The sequence below is a fragment of the Akebia trifoliata genome, chromosome 10 (genome assembly GCF_017979445.1).
Source record: "Akebia trifoliata isolate Shusen 1 chromosome 10, ASM1797944v1, whole genome shotgun sequence".
Classification (NCBI taxonomy): domain Eukaryota; kingdom Viridiplantae; phylum Streptophyta; class Magnoliopsida; order Ranunculales; family Lardizabalaceae; genus Akebia; species Akebia trifoliata.
Window position 1 is genome coordinate 6,724,090 of NC_141384.1, and position 23,069 is coordinate 6,747,158.

Here is a 23,069-nt window from a genome sequence, read left to right on the forward strand (position 1 = left end):
CAACAAATTTCGAATCGTATATGTGTATGACAGTTTTCATGGATGTGGAAAAAAAAATTGATGACTGATTCAGTAATATCAGCAAAATAAGTAACTGTTATTATTATTTCTCCCAAAATGATACCTGAAACTTTAAAACAAATTTGCTAATAGCTGCTCTCTATTATTATTATTATTATTATTTAAAAGGAGAGTTTCACTTAAAAGATCTGTTCTCTTTTGTATATAAGAAAATTTTGAGGTTTTATATGTATTATTCTTCTATTGTAAAATTTAAAAGCTGAAGGTTATTGAGAATGATCATCACATTGTTATTATAAGATGAGAGTGAGATCGAGATTACTTATTTAAATTCTTACTTAGACTTTGGTGTAGAGAGTTTAATGGATTTTACTAAAGTGATGAAAGTATAAACCTCTATTCTTGAAATTCATTCTTAATTAATAGATTTATTCTTATCAACTTGTCTGTACATATGATAACCCTGTTGTAAGTAAATCACAAATATCTTGTATTGTGATTGTTTGTTGGTTATTTTTTTTTTTTTACTTTTTGCACTTGTTTTGCAACACATTATTGGGATTTGATTGTTAGAATTATTAAAATGAATCCATTTAAGATCTCACCATGGATTTTTTTTATGGGTGAACATGATTGTTTCTTCTTTCTCTTGATCACCCTAAAAGGATAATATCATTTAATGGAATCTTGGGATTGATATTGAATTTTTGTTGTTTTATTTATAGGTATAGAATCACAATTTATGAGAACCATATTTTAAATTCCCTATACAAATTCCAGTTTTTGCCTTTTTAGACAAATCATACAAGCGGCCGACCAGTCTTAGTGAGGGTGAAAACCAGCCTTAGTAAGAATTTTCACCCTCGCTAAGGATATTTGGGCTCAACTTGTGGTGTTCAAAAACATGATCCAATGCTTCAAGATTGTAGAGGATAAAATACTACGAACTTTGAAGAAAAAAAAATCTCAATTTGGGCTCAACTTGTGGTGTTCAAAAACATGATCCAATGCTTCAAGATTGTAGAGGATAAAATACTACGAACTTTGAAGAAAAAAAAAATCTCAAAAAAGAAATACTTTTCACCATTGATTTTCCATTTTAAGTTTAAAAGTTACGTGGAAGTTCGGTAGCCATCCATTTTCACAACCTTTGATTAATTAATAAAAAAAAGCTGTCTTCCGATTTTTTTTATATCTGAGTTTTTTAAAAACAGTATGGCTGAAGTGGTAATGCAATTTTGCAGAACGACTCTTGGTAAGGCTCAAATCTTTTATAAGTTAGGAAAATGTTTCTCATCACATAATTCCCGCTTACCCACAGAGGTTCCATGGTCGAAAGTCAGCCTTTCATATGTACATAAAATTCGATTATTTTCATCAACTAAATTGGCAATTCGGTGATTTATCACTGAAAATAGTAAAAAATTCCCCTTTATTTTCTTCATCACTCAAATATCTAGGACAAGATTCTTCTATGTGATGTATTTCATGAAGAAACCCAAAAACTTCATTTGAATAAAACTCCGAAATTCTCCCTCAAATTTTTTACAAACCTATCCCAATTAACCAATCTGAACTTCTGTTGATCAATCGCCAAATCCAAACTTGGTTAATATGTTTTTGAGCAGGTAAGTCGAACTTCAACCCACGTCCTCAAAGTTGCATTTTAATGTCAACGATGCAGAAACGAACTCTAGCAAAAGAGCCGACAACCCAGTAAAATGAAAGGATTGGATGGGCATGGCATGAGCATCCAAATAGCTCGATTCAGGGCCTAGGATATAGCTCAGGTGGGGCAAATCAAATTTCAATAACAAGTGCTTCTATCGTACAGTTTGGTAGACCAAACTGAGCTATTAAACACAAGGAAATCATCGCCACATAACATCACCGGAAACTTGCCTAGTTCCCAGTTCTGGAAGTACAGACTTCAGACTGATCAAATAAGTTAGCCTACCCACCGTTATCTAAAGAGTGAGTGCACATATAAATTATCTGAATTTGTCTGATCCCATGTCATATCTAATCGATTATGCGGAGCAAACCTTAAAACTTATCTAAAGAGGGGGATGAAATGAGATCGTCCCCATCACTCGGTTCATATACATCCCTTCCTAGGGCCCACGATAGAAATTAGTTATCATGAGGAATCCTCATTTGCCGCGTTGACAGTAGCCGTGTTCTGCAAAATCAAAAGGGGAAAGAAAGAAAACACTGGGTAAATCTCCATCATGCCACAAATCGTATTCAAAAAGGATATAAGTAAACCAAATTGATAGGTCACTAACCTCCCCTTTTGAATTTGAGGAAGGGTTGTTCTGTATAGGCACGGCTGTAGCCTTCGAGAGGTCCTTCAGTGTTCCCTGCAGGTCACAAAAGATTTATTGAACATTGAGAAAAAAATTGGCACACGAAGCTAGCAGTTTCTTCTTTTTTATAACAAATTTTTTTTTTTTTTTAATAAGTTGCATGCATGCTTAAGGCCTTGCTAAAAATACCAAAACAGTAGAAATTATCTTTTTAGGGGAAAAGAAAAATTGAGGCAGCTATTACATGGAAAATTCAACTATTTTATGAACTGTTTTTTTTTTGGGATAGATAAGGGAAAAAATAAATACATATGGTAAATTGAGATGACTTACAAAGAGAAAACAAGCAAACAAAGACAGAAAATTTTCTCCAAGAGAACCTAAGGCTTCGAGAGATTACAAACAAAATCCCAACAGACAAGAAAATCCTGGAAGATTCAACTATTTTATGAACTTCTGTCCCTCTTCAGTTGAATTGTGGTATAGAAACATGGAGATAACACTATTGTGATTATTTTAGAGAACTTCTATTGGCACCCCAACTTTTACTTATTACATCCCAATTAAAAATAAAGAAAATAAGTGAATGGTTCAGAATAAGTAAAAGTTGGGGTGCCAATAAAAACTCTTTTTTTTTTTTGCTAGAATTCTATTTGTTGGGTTTAGGATTTTATATGAACCTAATCATAACTGTAAACAACTACAGAAATTGTTTCAACAAGTGCTACAATGTTTTGTAATGTTTGAGATCATAATTTGAGCCAAACCTTTGTAATTTTTGAAGAGTGTATTTAATCTTTAATTGGGGTATGATAAATAATTTAAGAAATTGTGGTGTAATAACTGTACAAGTGCTAGGTGATGGTATTTACATCCATCATACAAACAGTTGACCGATTAGCTGAGATAGAATAGATATTTAGACAGTCGAAAAAATTAAAACAAGTTCCTCGCATCTACTACCTTATTTGCCCACATAAGCCCACACGCATTGCAAAGAGTTCTCGGTCCTTCAGGTCCACGTCGCATCATTGGAGTAGATTTCTGACTGATGCCACAGTGATGGCAGCTGAAAACAATATTTCAGGAAAAAAAAATCAATTAAATATGAAAGCACCAGTGTGGAACAAAATATGTTTCTAGATAGAAATATCGACTTGTGATGAGATGCATAGCACATCATGCATGCAGAAGACAAGACTAAACACCACAATAGAATCTATTGTTACTCATTAGGGTCAACTTGAAGGAGAGGGAAAAAAAAAATATATATATATATATATATATATATATATATATATATGGGTCAGGTTCCGTAGACACATAAAGCTACTCATAAAGCTACAACGTTTTTGTCTTATATGGTTAAAAAGATTCGAAATAGATTGATTTTTTGTGAGGATGATCTCTATGGTGAGGGGATCATCCTTGCAAAAAATCATCCCATTCCAAAACTTCTAACCCCATCAAAATTGATTTACAAAAATTGGACGGTCTAAAATTTTTCAACTTGTAAACATGGGGCTAGAAGTTTCATAATAGGCTGATTTTTGGCAAGGATGATCTCCTCACCATAGAGATCATCCTCACAAAAAATCAGCCCATTCCAAACATTTTTGCCCATATAAGACAAAACACGTTGTAGCTTTATGTGTATACGGATCCTAATCCTATATATATAGATATATATACTCAAACCAATGTTTTCAGATGTTGGGGCGCACCCAGCTGGCCTACAAGAAGTAAACCTTAATCCTTGCGTACATTGAATATTTTTAAAAAAATCAGGTTAATTAACATATATTTCAAAATTTCAAGTTTCAAATCTACATAATCAATTTCCAAGTTTTAATCCCCCTATTCATAGTAATATAAAATATTACTATTTTATATTTGAACAAGAAAGAACACATTTTTTGTTTAAATAATTGACATTCTCGGGAGTAAATGACTACTATATATTTATTACAAAAATATAACTAAATGTAAGTGACATTATACTTGTAGCAAATTATTACAAGTTTCTCAACTCCCTTCTTACTTTTTTTAAAATACTCCTTCACATGTTCTAGCTCGTTGCACATGCAAGTAAAGAATTGAGAAGAATAATTGTCAAGTCTCTTTCTGAGAGTTTGGCAGGAATTTATATTAATAAAGGAGTAAAAAGACAAAAATGCCCTTACACATAAGAAATAGAAAAATAAAAACTATTACTAAAACTAATTAGAACTAAAATAACTAAATTATTTCCAATACTCCCTTTCAAGTTTAGACAAATATATCAATTAAATCCAGCTTGACAAGGTGAGAATTAGTGCTACAAGGACCAACAGACTTCGTAAGCATATCGACAAGCTAATCTGAAGAAGGTACGAAAACTGTCTGAAGATCACTAAATCAAATTTTCTCCCTGAGAAAGTGAACATCAACCTTAATATGCTTAGTTCTTTCGTGAAGAACTGAGTCAGAAGTAAGCATGATAACAAACTTATTGTCATAGAACAAAGTAGAAGAACCAGAAACAAGAAATCCCAACTCCGTCAGTAAAGATCGAAGCCAAATTAGCTCACATGTGCCAAGGGCTATGGTATAATACTCAGCTGCAACAAAAGAACGAGAAACCACATTTTGTTTCTTACTTTTCCATGAGATTAGGTTATCACCATAAAAAGTATAAAAACCAAAGGTAGATTTCCTATCTGTAAGAGAACTAGTATAATCAATATATATAAAACAAGACAAATGCGACTGAGCAGTGGAAGAGTAGAAAAGCCTAAGACCAGGACGTGACTTCAAGTAGCGAAGAATGCGATAAACGGTATCAAGATGAGAAGTACGCGGAGTATGCATGAATTGACTAACCACACTAACTATAAAAGACAAGTTCAGTTTAGTGTTAGTCAGATAATTAGACGACCTACAAGTCTCTGATAAGAAGAAGTATCTGATAAAAGATCACCAGAGTTAGCATGAAGATGATGATTCTGATCCATAGGGGAAAAAACAGGATGACAACTAAGCACCCCAGTGTCCTGAAGAACATCCAATGTGTATTTACGTTGAGATAATGAAATACCACGGCGAGAGCGGGCCACTTCTATCCCCAAGAAGTACTTGAGTGGACCAAAATCCTTAACCTCAAAAACATGACCAATAGCATCTTAACTCTATCAATCTACTGTGCATCATCACCAGTTACAATAATATCATCCATATAAATCAAGATAATGGTGTAATGACCATCCATTCTTCGACAAATAAAGCAGGTATGATCTGAATGACATCTTGAAAACTCCATAGATAAAATAACCTCAGAAAAACGCTGAAACCAGGCTGGCAGGGACTGCTTCAGGCCATACAGAGATTTCAGAAGATGACATACCTTCCTAGAATACTCCTCCTGAAGAAGAAACCCAAGAGGGGGGTTCATATAAATAACCTCAGTCAAATCACCGTTTAGAAAGGCGTAAAGGCGTTCTTCACATCAAGTTAGTGAAGTGGTCATGAGTAACATGCATCTAAAGAGATAAGTCGAACAATGGAAAGTTTGGCAATCGGAGCAAATGTGGCACCAAATTTTTTTCCAAAAATTTGTGAAAACCCCTTAGCAACTAGGTGTGCCTTATACCGATCAACAATCCCATCGACAAGATATTTCATAGTGAAGACCCATTTACAACTAATGGTCCGCTCTCCAAATGGAAGGGTAACGAACTCCCAAGTATTATTTTTTTGCAAAATAGTGAGTCCACTGAGGGTCTTGCAAAGCCTCTGATACAGACCAAGAAACGCGAATAGAATTAGTGACTGCAAAGTAGGCCTGACAAAAGGAAGAAAGACCCTAATAGGAAATAAACTGGGCAATAGGATGATTAGTCACACACCCCCACCTACCTTTGCTAACGACAATAAGCAAATGAGTCAGAAATAGAAGAGATAAGGCTAAGTATATGTATAGAGGTAGGAGAAGATATACCTGAATCTAAGGAAGAGGTTGGCAAAGGTGGAGGACAAGGGCGACGAGTGTAGACCTTAAGCGTCGACGAAGATGAAAAAAAAATTGGAGAAGGCAACACTATAGGAGATGGGTCCTGCAAAGTAGATGTGGTACAAAAGTATAGAACATTTTCGAAAGAAGTAACATCAAGAGAGTATGACATGGTGAAAAATTGGATCATATCACTGATACGCTTTTGACATAGAAGAATAACCCAAGAAAATGCACCGAATAACTTTGTCATCCAATTTTGTATGATTAAGAGTTTTGTCCTGAACAAAATATGTGCGTGCATTCAAAGACTCAAAGTGTAATAGGGAAAAATATGTTATCTGGTTGAAAGACATGAAAAGGCACTTGTCCCTCTAAGGTGCGACTTGGAATGTAGTTAATAAAAAAACCTTATTAAGAACTGTCATATTCCAACATGCCTTAGGAACAAATATTCCTCGAAGAAGACATCGAATAATGTTTATGACATAGTGATTCTTATGTTCTGTTCAGGAGTATAAGGACAAGTCAACTGGTGAAGTATACCATGTTCATGAAGATGAGAGCAAATCTCATCAGATATATATTCCCCCCATTATCAGACCTAAGAGATTTAACAGTGATATTGTACCGAGTTTGAATCATTTTAAAAAAATTGACAAAAATAGGAAACACCTCAAAACGAGAATGCATCAAAAACCCAAGTACAACGAGAATAGTTATCGATAAATGTAACATAATATCTATGACCAATAAAAACAGTAACAGGGGCAGACCTCCACACATCAGAAAGAACTAAATCAAATATTGCATTAAATCTAAATTAGGTATTAAGGTCTAGGGAATAAAGTGGAGAAGAAAATGAGGAATAAGGAGGGGTGAAAACGAAGAGGGGAATCAAGGAGAGGGAACGAAATTCCTTGGCTCTAATACTAAGAAGAATTGAGAAGAATAATTGTCAAGTCTCTTTCTGAGAACTTGGCAAGAATTTATATTAATAAAAGAGTAAAAAGAAAAAAATGCCATTACACATAAGAAATAGAAAAATAAAAGCCATTACTAAAAACAACTAGGACTGAAATAACTAGATTATTTCCAATAGCAAGTGAATCAAGTTCTCTACGTGGGCATATCAGACTCCACATGAGAGTCTTACACTCAAATCTGCATCTGCAACACTAATAAATGAAAAGTAACAATCAAGTTTCTACTTTGAAAAACAAAAAGGCAAGCTCCTTATTTTCAGTATGGGCAAGACAACATGGATTCTTATAAAATGAAAGAGTTATAGGGGTAAAATAGAATACTAGTATAATCTTATTCTTTTTTGCTAAGAAGTAAAGCAGGGGAAAAAAGTCAAACAGTCCACAATTACCAACCTGACCTGATCCGAATCAAGCAATTCGTGTCAAGTCGGGTTGGATCCTGTTCTGGTGAGCACAAAATGGTTTAGATATGGTCTTACTTAGTAGGATCCGACTCGGATTCAGATCAGGTATAAAAAAACCCAGATTTGAATATGGAAATATTTAGATCCAAGCCAGGTCTGACACATTTTATCCCATGCATAGTTGTTCTTATTAAGTGGTATTCTCCTTATATAACCAAATCCCACAATCACCTAACCCCATATTGATATCATCCATATATCCACAAAAGGTAACCACAGATCCACAAACATTCAAAGGTTTATATTTTTCAAAATATAAAAAGATTATACTTACAAATCCAAGTTAGAATTCATCAACCAATCAAAATTATCAAATTCAATTTCATCTCTAACCACTTCTTGTGTATCATCTGGGGCTGGATCTACAGAGTTTGAAATTTTATCTAAAGATGGCATACCCAAGATTACCTAAATAATATTCAAATTCAACTCCTCATTTTTACAATTTAATGATAAGTTGGCAATTTAATTAACTTCATAAAAACTGCGACTCATTAAAAATGTTGTAATTTAATAGGTGAAAGAAAAAGTCACACAAAATATTTTTTTTTTTTGATCAAAACAGAAAGTCACAATTTAACCACGACCTTTTTTCAATTAGTCACTAAATATGGTAACTATATTGAAACTGAGAGGATTATAAATATTTTATCGTTTTTTTTTCTTCAACACATAAGATGCGATGTAGCTACAGATAACATGTATTGGCCAAAAAATAAAATAAAAATACTTACGCAGTCCCTTGTTGGGATCCATTGGTGTCCGAACCCCAACGGGTAGTATCCCAATCTAATATCGATGGAGCATTATTGGGAGGAATAATCTTTGCAGATGTGAATTGACCTTTGTGCCGGTGCATCCTATAAAAGAATTACCAAGTAGTTTTAAGAATTATAGAACTAAAACACTGAAATTACAAATTATGGAGCATCAAAATTCTGTTTATAGAGCTCATTCTATAGATGACTAATTAGGATTCCTACATCATAGAAGATGATTAGGCAAATGCAATCAAGTGCACTGAGCGTCAGGCTCAAATCCTTCAGGGTTAGCTGTTGTTAACGTAGACAAGAGAACCGGAGAAAGTCTGAACCAATTTGTTTCCCACACACTACAATCTGTCAATGATGTCACGGATTATCTTGTAAGACGTGGCACAAACAGGAACTCCTAGTTCATAGAGAATTCTCTTCCTTTAAAGCATCTTATTAAATTTCACTATTACAATAGTTATTTGTCCAAAATGAGAAACAAGTAAAAGCAAGCATTATACAAAATTAAGACCATAAAAGCAAAAAAATAATAATAATAACTATAATGAGAAACTGTAAAATGAATAGCAACAAAAGGTCATTTATAGAGTTTTGGTTGTATCCAAAAAAAAGTTGCTAAAAAACCCAACATAGATGCTAACAAGTGAAAAATATAATGTCTTGTTTCTTTGAACCATACAACCTCAAAATCTTTTCAAAGGAAAAATTAGGACTAAGTAAACTGCACACAGTAAATTGTCGAGCTTTTAACCCCACAAACCCGGATTACTTGCTAATTTATCCGGTCATTTTTTTTTATAAGTAATTCATCCGTTCATTTAAGATGGGTATGGAAAAAAAAATGACTAGAGAAGAATTATTTATTGAATCATTCTGGATGGATCCAAAAAAGATGTCCACTGATGTATTCGCTTTTACAACCAATTGACCATCAACCCCTCCCAATAACAGGTCCAGAAAGTTAAGATAAATGTTTGTCATATAAATGCAGCACCACTGACTCTCGAGTGGTGAATATAAGCACCCAAGACATTGTGGGCACCCTTTCATTTGTACCTAGTTAGTTATTTCTTTCATAAAGAACTTTAAAGACTAAATGGATGCCAGATCAATGGAGAAAAAGAACCCTACACCTATATTTAATATAAGAATAAAGAAGACATTCAGAGTTGTTCCAACGATCAAGGTATTAAACATGAGTCACACTAAGAAAGTATGGAGAAGAGTGATTGTGCACTGGTTAAGTCAAGAAACCAACATATTAGTGAACCAATTTAGTTTTGCGCCGGATAAATCAATTATCAAGGCAATCTTCCCACTTATATAAATGATAGAGAAGTATAGATAAAAGAGGAAGAACCTTCATATGATTGTTATTGACCAAGAGAAAGCATACGAAAAAGTTAATTTGGTGTGAATTAGGAAAGAAGAGAGTATCAAATGATAACATAATTAAGGACATGTATGTAGTACGCACACAAAGGGGATTGTGACAAGTGTAAGGACCAATGGATAGGTGATGATGAGTTCCCAATTACAATTGGTCTACATCATGGACTGACAGTCCACATTTATTTTGCAAAGCAATCCATAACAAGACAGGTATTGAACCAAAGGTGATGCAAGACGATGAGGAAAAAAAAAGGTAATGTGGGGGGTGGTTATGGAATCTAATTTGGGATTTGGAATTGGGTTAACAATTTGAGCGACAATAGGAAAAGGATTTTCAAATTACCAATTGGCTATTGAGATGTAAAATGCAAAATTTTGTAAATTATGGTTTGGATGAGGGTTAAAGGAAGGGGAATTAACGGTTGATGGTTTGTAGCTTTCAAGAATCAAGAATTAAAAATTAAAAATTAAAAATGAAAAATCAAGTATTCAAGAAAGTTAAGAGAAACTAATAAAAAGAAAATTAAAGATTAGAAGAAAAAAAGAGAAGGGATAGAAAGATAAAACCTTGGAATCACACCAAGAATGGTAGAGAACTAACTTCACTCCATGAAAGAAACTCATTATTTATTCATCAAATTCTTCATTAAAAAAAATCATAATACAATCTACATATAAAGAAAATAAATCTAAGAATCCTAATCAAACTAAAATACCGAAAAAATAACCTAATTTCGTAACTTTTCTCTCATAATTTTCCAACCCTTATGAACTTAAATAAAAAAACAAACTAAATTTACCAAACTACCCCAAAATGTTATTCTAAGACCATGCACCAATAAAACATGAAAACAAGCCCTAAAAACATCTTAAAATCTTAAAACAGAAAACTAGATAAAAACTAAAATCTACTCTTCAAGCTTTGATGTCCCCATTAATTCTCCCTGACTGGGAAGATTTCGCCATTGACAAAATAAAATTGTGGTAATTCCCCAGTAAATGAAGTCTCTATAGTCCATTGTCCACGTGCAATATGATCTTGACTTGCTTCTTAATCAATGCACTATCCACACTCCAATTGATATCATCAAACCAAATAAATAATCGATGGACTCTCATTTTCTGCAAAAACTAAAGTTGACACTCTGAAATGCTCCATGCATAATGAAATTCATTGGTTTATCCAAAATATTATCTACATTTTCTTTTTCATGGAATAAAACCTGTGTAAGCAGTACGAAATGTAGCAACCCAACAATTTCCTTTTTCCAATTGTTCAAATTTTTCAGGCATATATTCGTCTTCCAGATCCAATAGTGATGCCTCACACTTGTCGATCTCACTCTCACTTGAATCAGGTTTATAGATTTCTTGCTCAATTTCTTCATTACTCACCTTGTGTTTAGGTGCATGAACTTTGATCACATTTGTTTCATTCTCCCAATTCAAATTGCTACATAAATTCTGTTGTCTGAGCTCTTCATATCAATTTTCATGTTGTTGTTTGTGCTCTTCGTTTTTCTGTATAATACGATCACTAACACAATGAAAACATGCCCAAGAGTTGTGTTTGATGTAAGTTTGACAGGATATTTATCAACTTATCTGAGAACATTTCTATTGAGTCCATCTCCCCTCAATGCGATCTACTAATTTTTGTCGCCTGAACCTAGGCTCTGACACCAAATTTGATGCACGGTGATGAAGAAAGAAAAGAAAATGTGGGGGAGTTTAGAGAATCTGATTTGGGATTTGGAATTGGGTTAAAGATTTAGGCGACAATAAAAATAAAAAAAAGGATTTCCAAAATCCTAATTGGCTATTGAGATGTAAAATGTAAAATTTTGTAAATTACGATTTGGATGAAGGTTAAAGGAAAGGGGATAGGATTAAGGGTTGAGGTTTGTACGTTTCAAGAACCAAGAATTAAGAAAGAAATATCAAGAATTCAAGAAAGTTCAAAGAAAATAATAAAAAGAAAAATAAACATTGGAAGAAAGAAAGAGAAGGGATAGAAAGAACCTTGGAATCACACCAAGGGTTTCTTTAAATCACACCAAAAATGGTGGATAACTCACTTCACTCCATGAAAGAAATCCATTCTTTATTCATCAAATTCTTCAATAAAAAAAAAACTCTAATAAGATATATATATATATATATATATATATATATATATATAAAGAAAATAATAAAAAAATCCTAATCAAACTAAAATATCAAATAAATAACCTAATTTCGTAACATTCTCTCTCCTAATTTTCCAACTCCTATCAAATTAAATAAAAAACAAACTAAATTTACCAAACTACCCCTAAATATTTATACTAAGATCATGGACTAATAAAACATGAAAATAAGCCCAAAAAACATAAAAACAAAACCATAAAACAAAAAACTAAAATCTACTCTTCAAGCTTTAATGTCCCTATCAAAAGGGGTAAAGTAGTGTCACTCACAGACTTTATTCAACTTCATAAGTTGGCACCTTCTTTTCCAAATAACTTTGTTAGCATTTTATTAGAGTACGGCTAGTGGGCATAATGACAAATATTGGCAAAAAAAAAAAATTATTGCATAATGTGTGAAAGGAATCCTAACAAATTGCATCTTACTCACTGCCAAAAAAATAGAAGAAAGGTATTAGGTGATCTACTCAATTGAAAGAGAGGGTGCAGTAGGCATACAATTCTTTGATTTCATTTCTTGCTTGTTACACTGCGTGATAACAAATTTCATTTATTGAGATTCGATCATAAAGGAAGGGCATTTTATCGTCCCCCCTGGCTTGGCAAGGAATTAGATTTTTTATGACGAGGTGTCTGGACCCGTAAGCCCAACTAGAAGGGGCGAGGCAACTAGCCTCTTAGACCACAATATCTCGCCCAAATCCCCCAGGTATATACAATACCCTACAAACCACACATACTAGGTAAACCGGGAAAGTTAGCTTTGAATGAAGGAGAAAACAAAAGAAACAACTGAAAATGATTCACCATTCTTCAAATATGGATGCACACTCCAATCTAAATCACAGATACATAAGAAATATAATGTATTACCATTTAATTAAAAAATTCTCCATAATGTGTCCTTTCTTTGTTAGAAGAAGATAAAATGGGTGTGGAAGGGGAATAAATTAAAGAGGAAATGGGATGGACAAGAGATGAGGAAAATAAGGATCAAGAGAAAATGATACACTGACAAGTCCTCTCGAAGTATGACTTTATAATCTCCCCCTCATAACCCATAGACGTTGAAACAAACAAGAATTAGAAGTAAATGTTTGTGGTTAAAACTTAAAACCCGATTTCTTAACTGATGCAATGCAAGAACCCAATTTACTTTCTTAATTCCAGATGCTCATTTAGTAATAAAGTGACCACATTCAATACTTGGCCACGAAATTTAATGGTTTTAGCCTTTTAATGTCTGAGAAGTAGCTGATACACTTGTAAAATAGACATAACTTACCACATTAGTCTCTACACCACCCATGAAATTCTAAGAACCTGAATGGGAACCAAATCAAGACATTTTTCTGAATAGATGATATTTTTAGCACTCAAGCTTAATGCCAACTTATCAAGTGGAAAATTTATACGTCAAATAAGAAAGAAGAATGCAAGAGGGTATAGAAGTAAGGATTAATGTGTGTCTCATACCTTAGGGCTACCTCTTTACGTACAGTGTAACGAATTTTCTTATCAAAATTTCGCTCCTTTCGCTTCTCACGAAACCTCATTAAAGAAGCCATTCTCTGGGAACATTAAACAGAGGTGGAACATCAGAAAAGCCCTGCTTGAATGCTTCTGAGCAATTGGCTAAAGGCACAAAATAATCCATAAAATCAATAGTTTTTTCAGATCAACATAGCAGATACATAAAGATTATACCCTATTATTATTATGGGATGATATCGGGATCGCTGGAGTGCTAGCAGGTACTTCACGACCCCCCAACAATAAAAGCACAGCTTGAACCTGCAGGAACATTATGCAGGCATGATTATGGCCATCTTATTCAACAAATTTGGCACCAAGGAGAAGAGTAATCCATATCACCAAATCTTTGACATCAGCCAGGTATTTTTATGTGATGTATAACATGTACTATCTAACATTCTACTTATACTTATGATATAAAGTCAAAAAGAAGATCAAAGCAATTACCCAATAGCATATTCAATTTCAGAGAGCATCCAAAAGAGCTTCAATTTTGCTTGTTTCAAACATATTTCTCTAAAGGATGTAACAGAACAATTGAATATTACATGTGGAGATTAGAATTATGTGGTTTGCTACGCCATGTTGGGTTGAATCAAACTTCAACTTAAGTAGAAAAATGTATGATTCCAAGGGGGAAACGACATCTCGCTTATACAGATCATGCTGCTTTAGAGATAGAACTGTGCAGTCAAAGCTTCACCTAGGCGACTACATCACCTAATCAGGACCCCTGATGGAGGTCACATTCTAGGCATGTGCTAATCGCCAAGCAATCGTCTACATACTAAAGCGCTAGACATTACAGCAACTTTCTAGGCATCACATGCAATTTATTTAGTGTGCATTCTACACACAAATAGAACTGATGTAGGACAACCAAGGTTTTATCAAGTACCCATCGGTTTCGGTTCTCAAGAATCAAAAAATTATAAAAGGGGGTTCAATAAAAGGTTCTATTTGTCATTGTGAAATGTTTCACAAGGCCAATTGGCTTTATTTTAAAGGGTAATTGCAAAATTTTGCAATTGGGTGTTGTAATTAGGTTTAAGGGTATGAGATAGGATTAGGTAATAGGATATAAGGAAGATTTGTATAAAAGATTAATGGTATTGAGTGTTTGTGGTGAAAGGAGGATTGGATAGATTTCTTGATGGGACGAGAGGATTCTTGATGGGTTCAAAACAGATAATCAAAGGAAAAAAAAAAAAGATTGAAAATAATAATAATAATAATAATAACAACATTAACAATAACAATAATAATAATAATAATAATAGATTTACCTTGGAATCACACTAAGGGTTTTAATGGCATCACACTAAATAGTTTTCAAATTTTCACACCCAATAACTAAATGAATAGTGACGACTCCAAATTTTCAAGTATTTTGGGATTTTCCTAGTCGAAAACCACATAACTACAACTTGATGACTCCACTAGAGATAATTTACTCCATTTGAGATTTTTTGTTGTAATTTAAAAAAAAAAAAAATGCCCAAGCTCCATATTGTAAAAAAATCAAGACCCTTGAACAGTGGTTTAAAATTCCCAAGGCGCACTTGAGGCGTTTTGGGTTTTTGAAGTGAAGCATAAGACTCCATGCATAACAAGGCGTAAGCCTCAACAATTTTATAAATAAAAAATAAAAAAAAATTCATAAGAAATTGAAAAACTATAGAAATGAAGCAAATATTTTATGGCGGTCAACATACCATGCCCATTCATTTTCCAAACTTTCAAAATAGTTTTGGTTAATCTCATCCCTTCAATAGATAAGCTTTCATCTTCTTTTTAACATCATCAAATGCAAGTAGGCATGGGCGAAGCAACATTTTTTCTTGTGCATGCAAGATGGTCTTTCAGTTTGGTCACCCATCTTTACTACATTAGAACAATACACACATTCTACATAAACATACGACTTTCCTGAATCAGTATTTGGCCCATCAACTTCAATCTCATGCTTTCAAGTGGGGTCTCTTCTATTACTTATACCTCTACTCACTAGTTTACCACTTCCTCTAGCCATTACAAGTAGGGGTGTCAATGGGTCGGTTCTGGTTCGGTTCCCAAGGAACTTAGAACCATAACCATTATATCTAGTTCGGTTCCAGTTCTTGTTGGTTTTGGGTCCGGTTCCAAAATAGATGGAACCGGAACCTCCAAAAATCACGAGTACCCATCGGTTTCAGTTCTCAAGAATCGAATGAGAAAAAAAGCATTCCAAATCATTATATAAAAACATTCCTTTAAAAAATTAACACACTATCAACAAAATTATTAACTTAGTTATAATTTGTTATACTAAAGATACGAATTATTGATTTTTTTCAAAAATAAAATTTTATCTTTGTTAAAAGTAATAAATTTTTAGAAGATTAACTCATTTTAAGATCCAATCGATAATTTATATGAAGAATTTATATAACATGCATTTATTTTGAAATAAAAAAATACCTTAAATCATTTATAGTACGGAAAGAAATGACAAAATAAATCGGTTCCTGGTACCCATTGGATAGAACCTAACGGTTCCGATTCCTATCAGTTTGGTTCCATTTTAGATCCGACTCTAATCGGTTCCAATAAAAAGGGATCCGGAACCGAAACTGGGGTTTTCGGTTCCGGTTCGGTTTTGGTTAAATGGGTACCCATTGACACCCCTAATTACTAGCATCCACTAGCAATAATAGGAACAAAACACAAAACAAGAGAAAAATATGAGACTTTAATTTTTTTTACACAAACATAAAGAAAATACACATAATAATCACATACCTTAAATATCAAGTAAAGTATTGGTTTGATGATTCTATTTGATGCAAATCTTTGTAAGAAACTCATTGCAAGTGAGGAGATCAAACTTGGATGAAAATTGAAAGCACAATGAAGAAATCTTTGTGTAAGTAGAAAATAGGATTAAGAGAAAGGTTTTGAGATTTCTCTCTTAAATCTTTTGTTTCTTGACCTTAAAACACCCCAACTTAAAAAGTTTTACCAAATAAATAACATTGAGAAGGGTAAATAAGTAAAACAAATCAAGAAAAGCAAAATAAAAAAGAAGAAAAATGTAGGTTCAGTTTGTTTTTTCAAGCCAAGATCGAGGCTTAAGCCTCAAATAATTTTGAAAAGGCTTAAGCCTGAGGCATGGTGGCTAAGCCTCACGCCTTGAGGCTTAAGCCTTTTAAAACCATGGTTTTTAACTCGATATTACGTCTCGTCTCGTTCAGCTCTGATACCAAGTTGACTCGGACGATACGCCTTGTTTCGTTCGAGTTGTCTCGTTGAGACAATGGTTTTTAACCATTTAAAAAATCTGAAAAATTCTGAAAAAATTTTAGAAATAATTCCTATAAAAAAAAAATGAATCCAAAAAATATATAATTAAAAAAAATCGATTTCGGAGTAAAAGAATTGAGGGTTGAGGCTTTAACTCGTTTGTATCGATTAACTCAGACGAGATTTTCAAAATCTCGTCCGATACGTCTCATTTAACTCGCGAGTTAAACCATTATTGCGTCGTCTCATTCGTATCGCCCGAGATAATCGAAAATAACGTCCGAGACGACTCGCTTATCTCACGATACGCAGTCGTCTCATAACACTTTGTGAGTTGGTCTCGTTGGGCTCCGATACCGAGTTAACTCGGGCGATACGTCTCGGTCTCGGAAGAGTTCAAAAACCATGTTTAAAACACATTCATAAATATGAAACATTTGGAGCATCTATCAAAGTGCATCTAGTAACATTCGTAAAGATCATTGCAGAGTGGCTCCTTCCAAAAGGAACAAAAAATGCTAGCAAATTGATACTCCACCCTTGTCTAATAATCACATAAACCTTGTACACAAATACGTATTCCTTCCCATTAGAGAAAAGAGCTATCCGATTAATGAAATGTAACACAAATTGTTAACTAAGAGCTTGAAAACAAATGTCCCAAATATCAGAGATACACAATTTGATAATAAACAATAATCACAAGTACAAGTAGGTCAATTGAGCTTCTTAAAATAAATAAAAAATAAAAAAGAGCAAATAAACAAACAAAAAACAAACGAGATAAAAGGGGAAAAAGGAGTCACCTTTTCCGCAGATACGGAATCAAACACGAACACCTCACCCTGGAAAGATAGAGTTAGCTGGTTTCCTACATTGCCACGTGCCACCGCTACTCCATTTCCAGGATCGGACGGCCCATCTCCTTCCATTCCCTCACTGCCCCCACCATCATCTTGATCATCATCATCCATCCCACTCCCATGATCATGATCTTGCATGTAATGCACATGGATTGGCTGAGCTTCAGCGACTGTAACTTGAGGATCCCTCATGTGAACTTCGTTGATTTGTCCTGAATGTGTCATCACAGTGTGCGTCAAATTCACAGGGTTTCTTAATGGAGAGAGAGAGAGAACTGTCGTTGCGGTTTATTACTGTTGGCTGATTCACCTTCACACCAGTAACAGATCGATCAGTCTACCAAAGATAAATCGAACAATAACTAAAATTTAAAGCTTTAAACCTCTCTTAATTCTTCCAAAATACCTGTCGAGGATATAAATCTCGGAAATTGCAGACATGTTCATGATTTTGTCCTGATTCATACTAAATATCGGATATTTATAGGGTCTGAACACTAACAAAAAGAATTTTTGGCAGACCGATGAATCGAAGGTTGTTTCGAGGGTTCTAATGATCTTGGGAGATAATTTCCAACAGTAAAACTCTAATTATTCAAAGAATTCAGGAGATTTTTCGACGGACAAGCATCTCGAGAGATCGAATTAGGGTTTTAAAGAACTGGAGAGTGTCCAAGGAAAGCTCATAAATGTCAAATGTGTCTGTAAGTTGGGAGAATCGGGTTCGGGTGAGATTAGATTCCATAATGGGAGGGAAGGTTACAATATTGCCCATAATGTTGCGTATAATTACAAACATAATATCATATAATCTCGTATAGAAGAATTTCTTTCCGGGTTTGAGATACCCCTATGTTTTCAAACTGATAATATGCATCTTGACTTCGGTCTTCCCTACTAGGCTTGTTGAAAATGACCTAAAGACCTTCGTCTTCCACATGTAACTTTCCTTCTCAAGATCAAGTTCATCTTCAACATCTTGGGTAAAAAAAATTTACACTGCTCTACAACAGATTTTATCTACTTCATATCCTCCTCCTCTACCTTAAAATTTTATCTATATCAAACTTCGAACATCAACAACAAGATAAGATTTTTGAAGTAAAAAAGATGTATTTTAAATAGAAAAATCAAAGGGTTTTTAAGAAATACAAAGGGTAAGTTTAAAATAATGGATTGAAGATGAGATTCTCTAGATTAAAAGTAATTTACCGTTGAGATTGAAGAGCTTGAAGATGACTAATTTTGGGAAAAACAAGATTTTAGAGTTTATTATCGTTGTAAATTGAATGAGGGCATATATGTCACTCTAAATTAGTTTATTAAAGAAGCCAAGGTCAAGGGGCATGTCATCAATTTCAAAAGGCCTGAGGTATCTCAAATATTCAACAAAAACATTGAGGGGTATAAGTAAACCACCCATTTTTTAATTAATTATTAAGATTTTTTAGCTAGGTAAAATTGTAATTTAAGATTCAGAATTGAATTCCAATTAAACCCATTTTTGGTTGAATTTGAGCTTTCTATTATGGGCTAAGCCCATTATGGATAATGCTGCCAGGAACCACCAATCAAACTGATCATAGGCTAATCAAGATTGGAGGGAAAACGTCTGTGGTGATGATTTGTTGTGTGGGGTCATCCTTAATAATGCTTTTGAAATTTTTGGAAATTGACCTTTTTGTCCAGGCTTCTCTTTTTCTTTGTTCAAAACAAGTTCATTCCATGTCTAGCCCCAAACCTTGGGCTTTGTAGTTAAAAAATTAAAGGTAAAAAAGGAATATTTATAATTCAAAAACATTAATTAATGTGGTTGTGTGCTAACAATACAAACCCTTCTATCATTATAATAAAATTTATATTACTTGATTTGTTGGATTGAATTCGTGATCGCTATTCTGGAACCTAGGGGTTGAGCTAGGATTTTCTTGTAGTAGGGGCAAACTATGATTAGTTGCATAGTTGAAAAACTTGAAGATGAATGATTTTAGTAAAAAATTCAAAGATTTTTAGTTAAAAGTTGAAGAAAATGATATTTAGATCATTTCCAATTAGTATATGAGAAGGCTCGGTCAAGAGGCAATGTCATCAACAAAAAATTGATGAGGGCCGGAGGGGGGAATTGGAAAGAGGTGAGGATTAGGAACATATGGGATATGTAATTAGTTGAAAAATGTAAGAGTCTCTCAAAGTTCTACGGGGGTAATTGCCTTCACCAGCTCCTTACTAGCTCTACCCCTACTAGAACCCACCTATAGAGATAATTGTGAAAGGGGAGAGGTAAGGGAGTAGGGACAAATGGGATATGTAATTAATTAAAAATATAAAAGTGTCTCAAAGTTCTATGGGGGGCAATTGCTTCCACCAACTCCTTACTAGCTCCACCCCTGGAACCCACCTAATTTGTAGAGATAATTGTGAAAAAGAAGTTTAGGTCATTTATGTCTCAGAAAAAGAGACTTGGGTTAAGGGCAGATATCATCAGTTTGAAAACACAAGTGGTATCTCAAATGTTGACCAAAATTATTGACAAGAACAATTTGATCAAAGCAATAGGTTCCCTATTTCCATGAACCTATTACAAGCCAAACCACGAACCAATTTGTTTGATACTGAATTTTAATTCGACATAATAAGAATGAATTTAGTCCCACACCAACCCCTACCCCTCTTTGTGTCTCAATCTTTAAACCCCCAAGGAGGTTGGGTATGGTTTAATCTATTACATTTGGAGGAGAAATTAAATTTATTGACTTTTCTCTACTCCTCCCTTAGCAATGATATCTTTTCTAGTTTTATTAATTTTCCTCTTCTATCCTAATTTTCAAAAATACCTTTTCATTTTGCATATTACTTGTCATCTTCGTGATGTCCCTCCAACTTTATTATTTTTTTCTCTTGTCTTCCCCATTTTTCCAATATTATCCTCTTTAATTTTATTCTCTTTTTTCTTCTACTCCAAATCTCGAATAGAACCGCCGTGCCTACCAAACTCTAGTATATATAATGGCAGCAGACCCCACCATTTAAATATAGGAAAAAACCATGGGGGAGAAAAAGAGTACACAAGTAGAGTAGTTTTCATGAAAATGAAGAGAAGGGTTTCACGCCAAGGTCGACATCATGGGACCTTGACAACCTTTAACAGCCCCATCAATGATCTAACAACTTGGCATGACTCCATCATAACAAGCCTGCCTGCCTGAAAGGTTTGCCTTCTAACCTTTTCTGTCCACTTAAAAAAGACCCTACACTGTCATCTGTACCTATTCCACCATTAAGAGATTGACATTAGAAAACCTACCAATTTCTATTTATCTCATTAAAAGATTAACATTTTGTTTGAATATCTTAATTAAAATAATTATTACTCTTTTAAATTTTTATGATATTTTGTTAATAAAACTAATCATCTTAAAAAGAAAATTAATTTTGAATTTACATGACCCCCCCCCCCCCCCCCTTCCTCTCAAAACACCTTGAGAACGTCGTTAGAGGCAACAATTAGTTATCGGTTCAAAAGCATCGATACCCTCCTAAAAATTCTTTTAGCACATTCAGCTGATCCTTTTAACCTTATAAACTGGACCTATACACAAAAAAGACAACTTTATCAGCGAGTTCTAGTTATTAAATTTGATAAATTTAATTATTAGTCATTCATTTGATCATTAAATATTTAAATTTAACATCATATAATTAAGCTAAACCTTTAGTTTAGTTTATAGGTATAACAATAAATGGAGTGTTTTTTATACCCCCACATTCTTATTGGTCCACGTGTAATTAAGACATTCTAAATTTACAAAAATACTCATATTGAGATGTCTTCAGGTGGATCAAAAGGAATGTGGGGGTATCAACTCTCCAAGGGTCTCCAAACTCGTGCTTGTAGGGATATTATGGGGTTAGTGAGCACAATTGATTGTGCCACATGGCATTTTGAGGGAGGAAGACCTCTTACATTTTATGCTCAGTAAAATAACAAATTATGATTAAAGTTAAATGACATTTTTGGACTAGGTATGCTACTGTTTGCGCATGCTTTGCCTATTTTTTTTTTTTTTCTTTATTTATTCGAGTAGCACGAATAGAACTCGTTTTCCCAAGCATAGTTAGCAAGTCCCCAAATAATTCATAAATTATACCCAAAGTCTCCCAAAGGTTTAAAAAATAATAATAATAATAAAAATAAGAGAGTTATTATTGCCACGTCAACTGTGTGCAATTCTTTGGTAATTTACATAAGAATTGGTGTGGCATTAGTAAAAGCTGGTGTGGCAACATCAGTTCTCTAAAATAATTCAACTCCATGGAAAAATTCACGTCTTTTTTTTTCTTTTGCAAACAAGTTCATCGGGCTTCCGCATTAGACCAAGTGACAACGAACTTGTGTTTTAAGATTGAAATGCAAAGACCAACAATCAAGATTTGCATCGATAAGTGAAAAAACATGACGAACACAAGATAACAAGAAATGACTAATTGAAGAACACAAAATTTAATAATTCAATGCTTGATCTACAATCCTAAGTTGGGTTTATATAGAAAGGTTATTTTCTTGAAATTTAAAAGCAATACATATAATACTATAATTACAAAAGATGTTACAACTTGTCAAATCTTTTTCTGTTAATAATTTATTTTCTTTTGTTTGTATCATTAATTGAACCAAACATGGATGTAACCTTCAATAAGTTTCATTTTTTAGTTTTTTTCCCATACCTCATACCAAATATTCTTTTAATTAATAATATATTTATTTTGTTTCTATCATACATTGAACCAAACATGTAACATTCAATAAGTTTTATTATTATTATTTTTTTTATTCTTTATACATTGTGCAACACACATAATCAATATGGTACATTAAATCTAAAAGATTTTACTTGTCAAATCCTTTTCTATTACTAATTTATTTTCTATTGTGTATATCTTTCATTGCACCAAACATGTAATCTTCAATAAGCTACTCTTTTTCTTCCTACATAGCATATGAGACCCTTAATCAATATGATTTTTTTTTTTTGTTTATTAGATCGGTATCTTTGATACATTAATTCCAAAGTATTTTACAACTTCTTAAATCTTTTTTTATGAATAATCTATTTTATTTTATTTGTATCATATCGTTTACCCGAACATGTAACCTTCAATAACCTTCCCTTCTCTTTGTTTTCTACTATATATTTTGACACACATATATAATCAATTGTAATAAATTTAAGAAAATTCAATGGAGGAGATTGAGAGTGAAGAATTA

The 23,069-nt window shown here is 33.5% G+C and overlaps 1 protein-coding gene across 1 annotated transcript; it reads right to left on the reverse strand.

Annotated features, from left to right (window-relative positions):
* Nucleotides 1-1,812: 1,812 nt before the first annotated feature.
* On the reverse strand, nucleotides 1,813-18,518 carry LOC147392999 (GATA transcription factor 24-like). Its single transcript, XM_086455461.1, has 8 exons — nucleotides 18,210-18,518; nucleotides 17,747-18,113; nucleotides 13,830-13,916; nucleotides 13,599-13,693; nucleotides 8,503-8,628; nucleotides 3,294-3,399; nucleotides 2,310-2,384; nucleotides 1,813-2,203 (listed from the first exon to the last, which is right to left on the reverse strand). Exons 2-8 carry the CDS (start codon nucleotides 18,026-18,028, stop codon nucleotides 2,162-2,164), a joined length of 813 nt encoding a protein of 270 aa, XP_086311587.1. The 5' UTR covers nucleotides 18,029-18,113; nucleotides 18,210-18,518; the 3' UTR covers nucleotides 1,813-2,161.
* Nucleotides 18,519-23,069: the final 4,551 nt, after the last annotated feature.

Coding starts and splice junctions, on each gene's coding strand:
- LOC147392999 (XM_086455461.1), bottom strand. CDS start 18,028: ATGACACATTCAGGACAAATCAACGAAGTTCACATGAGGGATCCTCAA. Junction 13,917..17,746: donor ATTCCGTATCTGCGGAAAAG/GTGACTCCTTTT, acceptor ATGTTCCTGCAG/GTTCAAGCTGTGCTTTTATT. Junction 2,204..2,309: donor CCTCAAATTCAAAAGGGGAG/GTTAGTGACCTA, acceptor TTGATTTTGCAG/AACACGGCTACTGTCAACGC.